Here is a 13,809-nt window from a genome sequence, read left to right on the forward strand (position 1 = left end):
TAATTTATTAAAAGTTATGGTTATGGTTTAAAACAAAAAGGTACTGCTGGGTGACATTACAATTCACACTTGAAGAAACAGGCTGTCTTTCTATTTATTAACAAAACATTCACTTTCATATCACGGCATAATAAATAACCACAGCATAAAACTACAACCTTAAACCAATACGCCTCACATTTCATTCTATCCTATGAAGCAGTTTTTATAGAAAATAATTTAAAGGTCATCAAAATCCGAACAGCCGAACCATTTCGATGGTGCAACTGTAAATTTCAGAGACCCAAGGTGAAAATATGGATGTGCAAACCTCTAACCAGCCAAAATGCCGCTCTCAACCTATAGCCTGATTTAGCCATGAGCGTATCGTGACCTCACTAGTTTCTAAATATGCATCTTTCATCCTGCTGACACTCAGACCATATTAACAACCCATGAGCTGATGTGACAGCACTCTCTTAGTTGAACACACTGTCACCCCGGGGGAGGCAGAGTCCCTAATTGGCAACGGCTTGTTCTTCGTGTCAGAAGAGGAACAACGCTCATAAACACACACACACGCACCAATGACAGGAGTAGCTATGGCTGACACAGATAATTAATGAGGATACAAAAAGAGAGAGATGAGATAGCAGGCTGTTCAAACATGTAAAGCCCCTGCTTCTGTTTCTCCACAGGAGCTTAAATAAAACATCTCCTTTCGCTCGGAATCCCTGATTCTGTCTATTTGTCATAGATTCAGACAATTAGAAGCCGTGTCCTTGAGCACAATGACGCTCGCATGGAAAACGATGTAACAAGATAGATATCACCACAAAATCTCATATATTTTGAAGGTTGGATTGATTTAGTCATTTATGAACGCCCACACGTGCTAGAAAAACAAAACGGCCACCATCCATGGCCTGTTTCTGATGCCTAAATTTATCAAACTGAAAAAGACTCTCACTTCCTGAGTGGGGCGGAAAATGTATGACTAAAACAGAAAGAAATGAAAAAATGATTTTTAGGAAGGATAACAGAAGGAATAAGAACAGAACAAGCGAAGATATTACCATTGAAGCACATATATTTTAAAGACTGGGTTAAATTAAAAACCAACTAAATTCTCATTTGTTAGGAAAAAACAGAATGACTGCAATCACCTTTTCTGATGTTGAAAAGAAAGATTTAGCAATACTTTGGAGGAAATCTACATTTATTTGATGAATAGTACAGTATAAAAAGTGATATTATGAAATATCATTACAATTTAAAACAACTGTTTTCTATTTGGATAGCAGAGCTGAATTTTCAGCAGCCATTAATCCAGCCTTCACTATCACATGATCCTTCAGAAATCTTTCCAATGTACTGAACTGGTGCTCGATAAACTTGTTTTTTGTTATTAATGTTGAAAACAGTTGCTTCTTAATATTTGTGAGGGAACCGTTATTTTCATTGGGCCTATTCTTTGATGAACAGAAATTATGAAAGAACAGCATTTACTTCATGACTCAAAACATCATAAATGACTTTGCAGTCATGTTTGAATAATTCAATGCATCCTTGCTGAATAAAAGTATTAATTTCTTCAAATTAAATAAAATAAAGACATCTTACTGACCCCAAACCTTTGTTAGCCTGTTTGATATCTGTTTGATACATGTGCACATCAGAAACAGTTTTTCTCTTTCAGTTCCTCAGTTGAAAAAAATGCAATAAACACAACAAAATGAATGACACAAGGGTTCATAATAGTTCTGAAAAACATCTTTCTCAATTTGCTTCAAGCGTGACTTGTAAATTGAAATAACAGAATGTAAACAAGCAACACAGCACAGAGTCAGACATGTTGTGTTGAAAGGTGAACTCTCAGCAGGGGACTACAGTGCAAAACTTTTCCATTTCTGATTTGTTTACAAGACCCTGCACCCAACTGTACCGGCTGGTGACAAACCACTCTTTAGAAATATCCCAGCTTCCTTCTCCACTATCGATGTGGAATTGGTTCCTGTGGTTTTCATGGGACCATTCACACCTTTCCCGACTTCCTCTGTGTTCATATGTTCAGTGGTTGTGTATAATTATCTCCCAAGGCTCCTTACTGTGTGGGTAGATGCCCAACTGTGAGGGAGATGTGGAGGATCCTGACAGCTCCCGGCAACTGTGTTCCGCACATCGTCAAGCTAGAGCTGTTTTGCTTCTTCAATGCCAAAATACCCATGCAATCACCAAGACTCTGTGCTTCGTGGAGGTGAATGCTTGATAACCTGGGCCCATTTCAAATTTTTCCTTCTAAGGAATAGATGCAGGTGAGAACGTTCTGGTAACTTTATTTAGCATCACCAGAATGTAGTCCCATCGAGTTAAAAGAACATAAATTTGGTACACAAATGATGCCTCTGATGTGCAGTATGAGTATCTCTTCGACCCCATGGGACTCCTGATGGCTAGCTTTTGGAGATAAATTGGATCTTCATTAGGAAGAAACAAATAATTTAAAGAGCCAATCATGTGGGATAAAAGGTTTCGGGTCCGATGCCCAGTGGTTCAAACAAAGTCAGCCATCCTGCCCAGATCTGAACATCACTGTGGAAAACTGGGGTACTGAGGCTGTGATGGAGCAGGGGGCATCATAATGTGACCATCTGCTCCATCACTCTGAGACTGTGGAACCTGAATAAATAAACAGCCTTTTAATACAGTCAGCCACAGCATGTAAAGATCAGACAAACAAACAAGAACCCAAATAGTGGTGTGTCTTGCTCAGGCTCGGAGGGCTAGCATTGCTTTTCACCCTGCTGTTCTATCTGGATCACAAATGAAACAGGAGCATCGCCACTGCATATTTATGAACACGGTCGCTTCAGTAAATGGCAACGCTTCTGCATATTTATAGTAGGTTGTTTCCTTGAAATGAGGTCCTTTTGAATTCACATGAATCTCTTGATTCTGGTAAAGGATGTTCTGAATGGATCAAAATGTCTTCCACTTGTCATCGGTAAACACATTTCTGCGTAGATCGAGTGCAAGGTGTTATTAAATAATCAGACTGGAGTTTGTTCATGAGATCTGCTGTTAGGGGACATGTCAATGCCCAAGAGGCCGGTCGCATAGGACATCATATTGAGTTTTTTGGAAAATATAATTAAACTTTTGATATGAAGCTTTTTAAAAATACAGACCAATCAGATCATTCTGGGGTGGCATATGCATCTTAAATGTATTCAGTTTGCACATTATCTCTGGTGTATGGGCATTAATGTGCCAATAAAAACACCTTCTGTTCAATTATGTCAGCTATTTTTGATCAAAAAATCATCCTGTGTGAATTTCTCCTATGTGCAGTACATCTCTGTGTAAGTACATTTACATTCACAGCTATAATTGAGCTAGAGCTGGTTATTGCATAATCGAGCTACAGTCTTTATCTGTTTAAGCATACATGACACAATGCATAATCAAATATCCGAAGGATTAAATACATACTGTGAGTCACCTCTGTGTCTCAGAGCAGATTGCTGAGGCCAATTGTAGTCTGTTTCATGTGTATACACTTCTGCTTAAAAGCTTGAGGTCAGTAAGATTAAAAAAGAATGCTTTATTTATTTAGCAAGGATGCATTAAATTGATCAGATCTGATGGAAAAGACACACACACACACACAAACGAACAAATAACTGAAACTGAGTGCTTGTAAATGCTTTGTAGCTACGAATGCAGCTTGTCAGATTGCATGACATGAGCCAAGTGAGAAAAGCCAAGACAGATTGTGTGACATCAACAGATTTTACGATATACATCATTGACTGGGCAGTCTGCGTCCGGTCTGACATCCTTATTTGAGCATGAGCATGTCACTCTAAGTGATTCAAGACTGCTGGATTCACCCTACGATGACAGAAATAGAAAATAAATATATTTTTCAATATTCAAAATTTGTCTCTGGCCGCAAAAACCTTATAACGTGTCCCCTAATTTGTCACTGGCCTGTTAATAAGACTAGAGAGAGTGTCTGAGAGAGTGTTGTGCTCCCATAATTCAGAGGGAGTAGACGAAAGATGTGGCAAAGCCCCTCGAGGAAGCTCAGGTGCTTTGTTATCTTTGGCATTCAGGTTAACACAGATGACTGCCTTATTGTCAAATTGGCCAATATACTGAGATCAGGGTCGCAATGAAATAACAAAACAATAACATGCTCACAAAAGCCTGTATAGACTCACATGCAAAATATACTTAGTAAGACCAAGGGACAAAGCACTTTATCAGATGATGTGATAAAAGGTAAAAATCCTTGACATGATTGGACAGGGAACTCAGGATTGCTTACTTCTGTAAATTAACACATTTGCTGTTGTTACTATGCAACAGTACAACTTGAGGAACCGTGCAGAACCGTATTAGTTTGATGATGAAGGAGCTGATCATTACGTTCATTCTTTGAATGTGAATGAGCAATGGCAGTTTGGGGACACAACACTCTATGATGAGTCACTCAGAGAGATACGTACCGGAAACTAGCAAACACAAAAACAAACAAAGACTCCTTTGAAAGAGCCTTTAGAGACTGCTATTAATTACCCTGGGGCTTTCGGAGAATCAATGCCAGGGAAGGCTTTAGCTCTCAAATAAAAAAAAAAAAGAGAGAAAAAAATAGATTGGCAAAGCCTGCAGTGATGGAAAACACCTATCTGTCTCATCACATCTCTTTGTTTCTTCTTCCAGTACCTTCCTTAACACAAAGCATGTCTATTTACTATAAAAAGGAGGGTTCAAGAAAAGAGTAGAAATCTGTCATCATTAACTCATCCTCACATTGCTCCACATCTGTATGCTGCTATTTATTTATTTTTTTTGTGGAAAACATTGTGAATGTTTAGAATATGCATGTCAATATGACATAAATAACTAACATAAGCAATTAATGTACTTGTAAAATATCCTATCTGTTAAGCTCCAAAGAAAGTGACCAGATCATTAAGTCAGTAAACTGAATCAGTGCACAATGAAACCTTTTATAGTACAGTAGTTTGATTGGTTAATCCAGTCTTAGCTGTTCTCCAATTAACAGCACACTGGAGAGAGAGGAAGATTGTCTTTACATTTAAATATAGTAGTGTATGTCTTCAGAAGAGTTGGAATGTAGCACATGCCATATATAGTAGACTACTTTCATCAAGATTTTTCCCCTTTTTTATTTTGGAGTGCAACAGCTGTGTGTCACTGTATGGAAAAGACAAAGTGAATATCCTAATGCCTATTTTATTTATATTTTTTTTTCCAAGGAAGAAATAATTCATATACATATGGAACAACACAACGGTGAGTAAACGGTTGCACAATTCTCAAGAAAAAGTCAAATTTTCCTCTTCCGGCCGAAAATCAAACACTTCCTGATGGTCGCTCCTTCTGCAGTGATCAGGAAGCAACAAAAAGGCGACGGAAGGAAAACAAGAAGCAGTCATTGGCTGTCAAGCTCGGGGCTGAGGAAGGATTTGAGGAGAGGCTCTCGGAGGAAATGATCTTTTGGAGGGTTATTGGAAACGGCGTGAGCTGGAGTGTGATCTGTGGGTGAGAAACTTAATCTCATTCCAGTCAGCTCCATTTCTCACATTCCTAGAAAATGGCTGCCAGGGAGCCCGAAGGCTCCTGCAGCCCACAGGCAAAAACTAGCCGCACCTGACATCTCGCTCGCACTTTGGAAACACCACTCAAAGCTCTGCTGGCCACAAAACAGAGGCCTTGTAACCGCAAAGTCTTACACTTCTGAAAGCATACACGCACACACACATACATACAAATGAACAGTACACACAGAGGAAGGCGCTTTGGTTCAGTATCATAGAGGCAGAGAGAAGAGGAAGAGAGGGGATAAGTCACTTACTGGTAGTACAGTTTATCCTGATACAGTCTAGATGGGGAAGAACAGACAAGATGTAAATTCAGCCTTCAAGGTTACGACTGCAGACATCCATTACAACACATCGCCCACAAACTGGGGACAGACACGCAAACTAGGTGGAGTGGCGAGGCGCTGTTTCACTGACCAGATACGCACTCTTTCTTTTCTACCTCCTGTGTGCTGATAATGAACCCCAGGTGGAGTGGATACGGACTCGCTGTCTGCGCTAATGAATATTCATGCCTTCACTGTGCCATAATATATTTAGAATTAGGGAAATTTGGCATGTATTGAAATGTGATTATACCCAGTTCCATACTAGTCTCAAGACTACTGAATATTCAGAGGTAATTGATTAATTTGCTCTCTGGGTTAGCTCAGAAAGCGGCTCAGGAAGCAGAAAAGAGAGAGAATCTTGCCAGAGAAACAGTCTGTCCTCGCCAGGGGCGCTGCTGATGCTCTCATATTCACATTTTTTAAAACCATTTCCCTTTTAATGAGCAAAAACAGAGGAATTAAAGAATGACTCGTATTTGACGAAACTGGAAATGGGAAAAGGGCCGCCAGATAACGGGGAGAGGAAAAACTTTTGTTTATGGACATGTCGCAGCAGAGCACCAGAGCGTGTCCACGGTAAGCCTTAGCCTCCTGGGAGAAGAGCTGAATTCAGAATGCACCTGTAGATAAAAACACTCCAAAAACTCACAGCCCTTGACGTGATGCTCTCTTTACCTGCTCGCATGTGAGAAGAACCCCACGTGCATGAATAAACATAGGAATAACACATTTTATAGTAGGCTCTCATAGTGAAGCTTCAAGGAAAGCCAATTTGTGAGCACATAAAAAAAAAAAAAAAAAAAAAAAAAAAAAAGGACTAATCTGTTGGTAATTTCCCTAAAGACAGTACACTGACACAATCATTATTAATTCTACTAATACTGCTTTGAAATAAATTCTCTTCAGCGTTCAACAATAAGGATTTTCCTTTAAGCTGTTTTTACTTGCCTTGCCAGCATCTTAAATGTTTGCTAGAAATATATTTTATGTGCTAAACATGAAATGCTAGAAATCAATTTTTATTTTCAATTGAAATGCTAAATTCAATTTGCTAGAAAACAAATTGTACGCATAACTAAATCATAATCATTGTTACTGTAGACTTTCTTTTAGGGATGCACCAAAATGAAAATTATTGTCCGAAGCCGATTGAAATGAAATGCTGGGCTAAATCCCGAACAGGTTTTTTTTTTTTTTTTTTTTTTTAATTTAAATTTTATTACAGAATCCAGTTTGAACACTATGTGTGAATGCTATAATAAATGTATTAATGGAGCTGTGGTAATTATTATTATCATTATTATTGTCTTTTTATTTTATTCTATTGAACAATAGTAAAATTACAATAATCACCTTTATTACTGCTGATGGAGTTCTTGCTTTTTCTCAGCTTTTATTTTGGCAGAAACCCACAGGAAGGTCTCAGTGCTTGTTTTTGTTGACAACAGCAGATTTATAAATGATTCTCATTACTAATTTGGGAAGACGTTTGTTTGCAATGTCAAGTGCCTTGCAAAAATTCCTAAAAATTTTACTGAGCAACTGATGAATAACATTGTTCAGAATAATTTTGGTTGCTGAACATTCGGTGCATCCATATTTTCATCTAGATATAAATATCTTAGTGAAAAATCTGCAGAATTTGTAACAACATTGTTGAGTATATCAAATAAAACCAAACGGTTAGGTTTTCAAGGCATAAAAATCAATGTACAAAATCAATGGCCTGTCAAATGGCCCAAAACTCTTTCATACTTACTGTCCTTGAACCCTGATATCACTTAACATTCAAGATGTTAACAGCTTTTCCAAACCCAGTGTTCCCATTGGAATTTGACTTAACACTAAAAAACGAAAACGAAAAACGAAAAAAAAGAAAAAGAAAAAAAAACTCAAGGTGAACTGTCTTTAAAACACAAAAAGAACAGTACCGCTGAGACTCCTTGCTGAACTGCTTTTGTTCTGCCTGGTACTGTATAATATAAAACCTTGCTTGAATGCTGGTAGGAGGCCTCCCTTTTCCATTACTATCTTTTGCAAAGTGTACTTGTAGAATGGAGAATCGATATTTTCTCGTGCACAGCCTGGGCTGTCCCATGCTTCAGCGTGTGCTATGATGGAGTGGAGGGCCGAGAGGAATTCATAGCATTACACAAATCCAGCTCTATCGTATTCCCATGAGGCTGCAGCCCGTCGCGTGTCGTCAACCACAGTGAAAATCGTGGCCGCAAACAGCCAGAGAGCAACGTGTGTCCACCCTAACAGGGAGTGCAGTACCCTCCAGAACAGAAGGAATGATTGGTGTTTGTGTGGGTGCATGTCTGTTTGTGTATGCAGAGGAGTGCAGGTTTGAGCCAGCTGGGACTACTGGAAGGTTTTAGACATGCTATATGCAAGCGGACATGTTAAATGGCACAGTGTATGTCACACTGCCAAATGGGAATGGCTGACATTCATTTTAGCGAGAGAATGTTTGGTTCTGCACATTTTAGCAGAGGCTTTTTTTTTTTTTAGCTCATTTTGAAAGAGAAATACCTGACATGATGTGGGAGGACAGTTAAAGACTGATGTTCAAATTTACTTACTGTGAACTAGCTTGAACTCGTGAATAGCAGAGGTGGTGCTTTATGAGTAGAGCAAGACTGTATAATATTAAGCTGTGCCAACGAGGGAGGAAAGCTTAGTGGCTTGTGGGGAGATGTAAATGAAACGTATTGGGAGGAACAATGGCTTGTCAGTACTCCTGACACATGTAACGCTCTAGTGGGGAGTCTGTAGTATGCAGGTGTAGGAATATTGTGTATCAGTACAAGGCAGGGACTGTGCACTCTCTGGTAGGGAACGTCTACAGCGTGCTCATCTGGGAGTAAGCGCTTGGCCGCAGACTCTGGCCGTTGAAGGTTCTACATCCTTCTCTTCAACACACAAGGATTTGAAAATGTTTAATGTCTGTGTGTGTGTGTACATACTTAGCTATATTTTAGGGACAAACGTATCCCCAAAAATGAGCTAACTGGACAAAACCTTAGTTTAGGTACACCCAGGAATGTTCTCATTTGTAAAAATATAATATAATATAATATACCGTTCAAAAGTTTGAGTTTGGTAATATATGCTTTAGAAAGAAGTTTCTTATGTTCAACAAGGCTGCATTTATTTGATAGAAATTCAATAAAAACATGAATAACATAAGATACATTACAATTTACAACTTGTAAATGTAATTTATTCCTGCAATGCAAAGCTGAATTTTCAGCAGCAGCTTCAGTGTCACATGATCCTTAAGAAAGCTTTCCTGTTCAACATTTTGTATTATGATGTTAAAAACCGATGAGCTGCTTAATGTTTTCAAGCAAATCATGATACAATTTATTTTCAGGATTCTTTGGTGACTAGAAAGTTCAAAAGAACAGCATTTACTAGAATGCATTCAGATTTATTAGAATTGATTTATTATGAATAGAAATAGTTTGTTTTTACAGTCATTTTTATCTTATTTAATCATTCTTCATTAATACAATTATTAACTGTTGAGGTCTTACTGACTTTACAAGCTTTTGAACGGTATTATAATATAAATAATATAATAATTAGTCTACAGTGCAGTATAATTAGCTGTATATATATATATATATATATATATAAAAAACAATAGCTAGAAGTCAATGATATGTTCTCATAGCCAACTAAATTGTGGGTACAACCTGAATAATAAAAGGGAAATGTTTGCATAAAATAAATCTTGTTACTTATTAACATATACTATAGATGAAGATATAATGTACTCATGTGCCTGCAAATTGAAAACAAATTATTCCATGCTTTGTTGTTTGACATGTACGTTCGATATCTATGTGTGGTGTTAACTATTAAGGTGAGGAGTGCTCCAATTGGCTGATGTACCTAGATTGACAGTGAGTCGGACACGCCCTCCGTCCAGCTCCAGTCTCAGAGTGTCTGCTGAGTTCCGGGATGTGGTTGCCATGAGAACACCATAGGCACGCTGGGAACGGAAGCGCAGCGACACGTCCTCTGCTTCTGTGTGCATCACTACTGGCAACTGGATCTTCATGAACTTACTGCCGTCATAACTGAGGATGGTGGCATCTGAGAGAGAGGAAGAGAGAGATTTTAGGAAACCCTAAATAAAGAAGGTGCTGGGCATTGACAGCAGCTCTGTGGCTGATCATAAACCCTAGTGTTGATTGCGACAGATGAATGACTGGTTACTAAAATGTTTTACAGCCAGACACTGAAATTCTCCACAGCATTTCACACCATTAGCACAGAGCTGCTCAGTCTAACCAGAAGATAAATGCCATAAAAAAAGATTCATTATACACAAGGTTTTATTTGTTCTTTTTATTGAAAAGCAGTATTTATGAAGACACCATGTAATGTTTTCCTGCTGAGGGGCTTTTGAAGCACCGTTTACTGCCGTCCATTGCTTTAATCTGTTTATTCGTATCACAATTATTTTATCGAGCAATTCAATTTAGTGGGCCGGATCTCAAGACATCTCATTTGCAATGGGAGATAGTGGAGGTCTCAGAGCGACTGGCATAATCTCACCAGCTGCTCAATCAAAGATATAAAGTCCAGAAAGAGAGGAGGAGACACACATGTGCCTCTGCCTGATCTGCACGTCCACTTCATAAAAGCTGATTCTGGGCCAGAATAAAAAATAAATAAAATAAATACTATATCCACATAACTTTACCACCCCATTATTTTGCTTGCTTGCTTAACTGTTGTTTTTCATGGCAAAAAATGTAAATAAAATAAGTAAATCAACATATAATACAAGTGATAAAAATTAAAGCCATAACAATATAAGACCAACTAATAATAATTCAAGATTTTTAAATCTTATCTTTGATAAAATCTCTAATACTAAACTTTGATTTCTATCAAAAATATTTTTAAAAGAGTGAAATAGTGAATAAACAAAAATCCTCAGCAAATTAAAACCATTTAATTGTCCAGTAAAGACATTCCCAAAAATATAAATATATTTGAATTGATTGCTATGAATTTTATTAGATATTATTTGTTAGATGATTGCATCATCTTGATATAATGTACTGTAATGTAGTAATATAATATAATATAATATAATATAATATAATATAATATAATATAATATAATATAATATAATATAATATAATATAATATAATATAATATAATATAATATAATATAATATAATTAGGTCTGGTTAACGCATTATCATCGCGTTAATGCATTAATTGATTAACACCAAGAATTAATTTATTGCGCATTAACACAGTTTTTTTATTTTTATGAAAGTCTGTTGCTCACTGGCTCTGAATACACGTACAGCTCTAAATACACATACAATTCAGTACCTCCGTGTAGGTAGGGAAATAATATACTACATTTGTGGAATAAAGGGGTAACAACCTGTAAAATTTCAAATTATTTATACTGTGAGTATTTTGAAACTAATAGATACATATTCTAATTTTAGTCTACTTGCCTTATGTAAGCGTATTCACCGATCTCAGCAACTACACACCAGCAACTTCTCAACACCACTATCACCAAATAACTTTGCATGATATACTGTACCATCAAGGTTCAATGCAGCTTAAAACAAGCTTACTGCTCTCCAGCTGTTTGCAGAAAAAATACATAATACAACATTTGTATTTCAATGGATGTATACTGTGGTGTTTTTATAGACAACAACAAAAAGTTTAAGAGGGTTTAATTTGGCCATTGAACAATTACAACAAATTTTCTCTGTAATTACTGTGCAAACATACACTTGTTCCTCCCTTGTTCCATGTAGTTACAAGGTAAATACAACTTTTGTGGGCTGTAAATTAAAGTGGTGTTGTGTTACCCCCTTGTTCCATGTAGTTACAGGGTAAGTGGCTACAACAAATTGTTCTGAAACAATTGTTTATACAGCAGGTCATACATGTATAATACATATATTATATATCAGATAATATATGAAAAAACATGGTGGACTGTTTTATTTATTTCAAATATTGTTTGAAATTTACTATTAGGCCTACTGCTGGTTTAAATGTACCAAAAATGGGTTTTAAAATTAAAATCACACACAATATGAAAACAGTAACAACACAGACGAAAGATAGCCTGATAAAAGATTAAAATTTATTACACCAGTTCAAAAAAAGCTAAGCAACTCCATACTTATACAGCTTATACAGCAATGTACAGCAAATTTTTATTTAGTTTTAGTCATAGTTTTTTGACTAAATGCCATTTAGTTATAGTCATATTTTAGTCATCTAAACTGCTTTTAGTTTTAGTCTAGATCATAAGATTTTAGTTGACTAAATCTACAGTAAGTTTAGTGGGCTTAAACCTAATGGGTTTAGTTACAGATCATTTATTAAGCATTTCTCTAAAATTTCAAAACTCATGATATACTGTAGCCCTAGATTTGATATTATGGTTTTATTATGATATACACTGATTTAACTGCTGTGAAACACAACATGCCTTAATGCTAAAATTAAATAAAATCACTTATCATAAAGAAAAAGAACATGGTCTTCTTGAAATACTAATGGTTATATAGGCTAATAATGCATTCTTTATAGTAACTTGGATACCATATACTTTATTCTTTCAAGCAGACATAATCAGTACTGCTTATGTTCACTTAAGACATAATCAACTGTGTTTATGTGAATACTCCTCAAAACGGACAATTCAACATCATTTTGTGTGTAATTCTCCATTCATGTGACATGCGCGTTTTGAGACATGCTCTCTGTGTATGCTTCAGGGTCTGCGCTCAGAAACCCGGACCAAACTGAGTTCTCTCCCATATGTCTGCTCTTCTCAAAAAAATGTTTACGTTTTATGCAACGTGCAGAAAAGTGTGTTAGCTTATGTCCCGCCGATTCATATATACACACAAGTTACGTCATAGCTTTTGTCTTTCAAAAAGAGTTTTAGTTCGTTATCGTCTTGTTGTCATCGGTGAAAAAAATATCGTTGATGGCAATTATGACGGAAATTATTTGTCAATGAAATTAACACTGTTATACAGTTACACACAATTATTTTTAAAAGTTTAAGATTTTGTTCAATTTGTTCATGTTTTTCACCCACTGATGGAGCCAAACCATCATGCCAATAAACACACAGTGATAAACACTGAAAATCAAGATTAAACTGTTACAGCGAACTGACAGGATTTTCTGTCTTCGATTTTACCGTTTTGATCCACGTCAGCACTATTTTGACTAGTTCACAGTTTTACCACTCATCAGTCGCCAATCAATATTGTGAGAACATACTCGGACAAAACCCTCCAGTTTTAAAAGAACACATTGCAGTCAGTACGCTTCGATTCGTTTTCTTGTATTTTCTACACATATTCCGTCATGAGCGACGCAAACACCGACTCGATCATCTTCGGCCCCATTCTGTTTCCAGTTCACACTCACCACATTCACAGCTCCAGTTTTAAAGGACCACACTCCAGAAGTTGTCCCTCGCCTACACTCTGATTAGTTTTCTCCTATTTTTCACACATTCCTGTCTTAAGCACTGCAGTCATGGAATTTGTTGCACACAGAACCATTCACGTTTTAACTCAAGTGTCTTGCTGCATGATCTCTTTCGCGTCCCCCACATTCCTAACCCAGAACCTTCAGGTTACTTATTACTACAGCTGCATGATTAATCTCTTGCGATTGTCATGTGTGTCTCTTTAGTAAAGCTGGTTCTTTGATTAGTACTAAATATCCATCACCTGCTTTCAAATGGAGCTGCACTTACTACACAGAGCCGTAGCTTGCTGACAAGCTATGTAATATCGCATTCATAATCGCAGATGAATCACATTCGGTTATTCG

General features: G+C 37.0%; 1 protein-coding gene and 1 long non-coding RNA gene across 22 annotated transcripts in view; both read right to left on the minus strand.

Moving 5' to 3' along the window:
- nrxn1a (neurexin 1a) overlaps window positions 1-13,809 on the minus strand; it is a 173,878-nt gene that overhangs the window by 68,108 nt on the left and 91,961 nt on the right. For 16 of the 21 annotated variants that reach the window (XM_026276949.1, XM_026276946.1, XM_026276941.1 and 13 more), the window contains 2 exons: window positions 9,845-10,048; window positions 5,867-5,893 (listed from right to left, as the gene is read on the minus strand). In XM_026276949.1, coding sequence (XP_026132734.1) covers window positions 5,867-5,893; window positions 9,845-10,048 — 231 coding nt within the window. The remainder of the gene's footprint in view (window positions 1-5,866; window positions 5,894-9,844; window positions 10,049-13,809) is intronic. The other 5 variants (XM_026276954.1, XM_026276953.1, XM_026276952.1 and 2 more) reach the window with 1 other exon arrangement.
- On the minus strand, window positions 5,341-5,858 carry LOC113111831 (uncharacterized). Its single transcript, XR_003293366.1, has 2 exons — window positions 5,662-5,858; window positions 5,341-5,547 (listed from the first exon to the last, which is right to left on the minus strand). It is a non-coding gene; the product is annotated as an uncharacterized LOC113111831 (long non-coding RNA).

The sequence above is a fragment of the Carassius auratus genome, chromosome 12 (assembly GCF_003368295.1).
Source record: "Carassius auratus strain Wakin chromosome 12, ASM336829v1, whole genome shotgun sequence".
Taxonomy (NCBI): domain Eukaryota; kingdom Metazoa; phylum Chordata; class Actinopteri; order Cypriniformes; family Cyprinidae; genus Carassius; species Carassius auratus.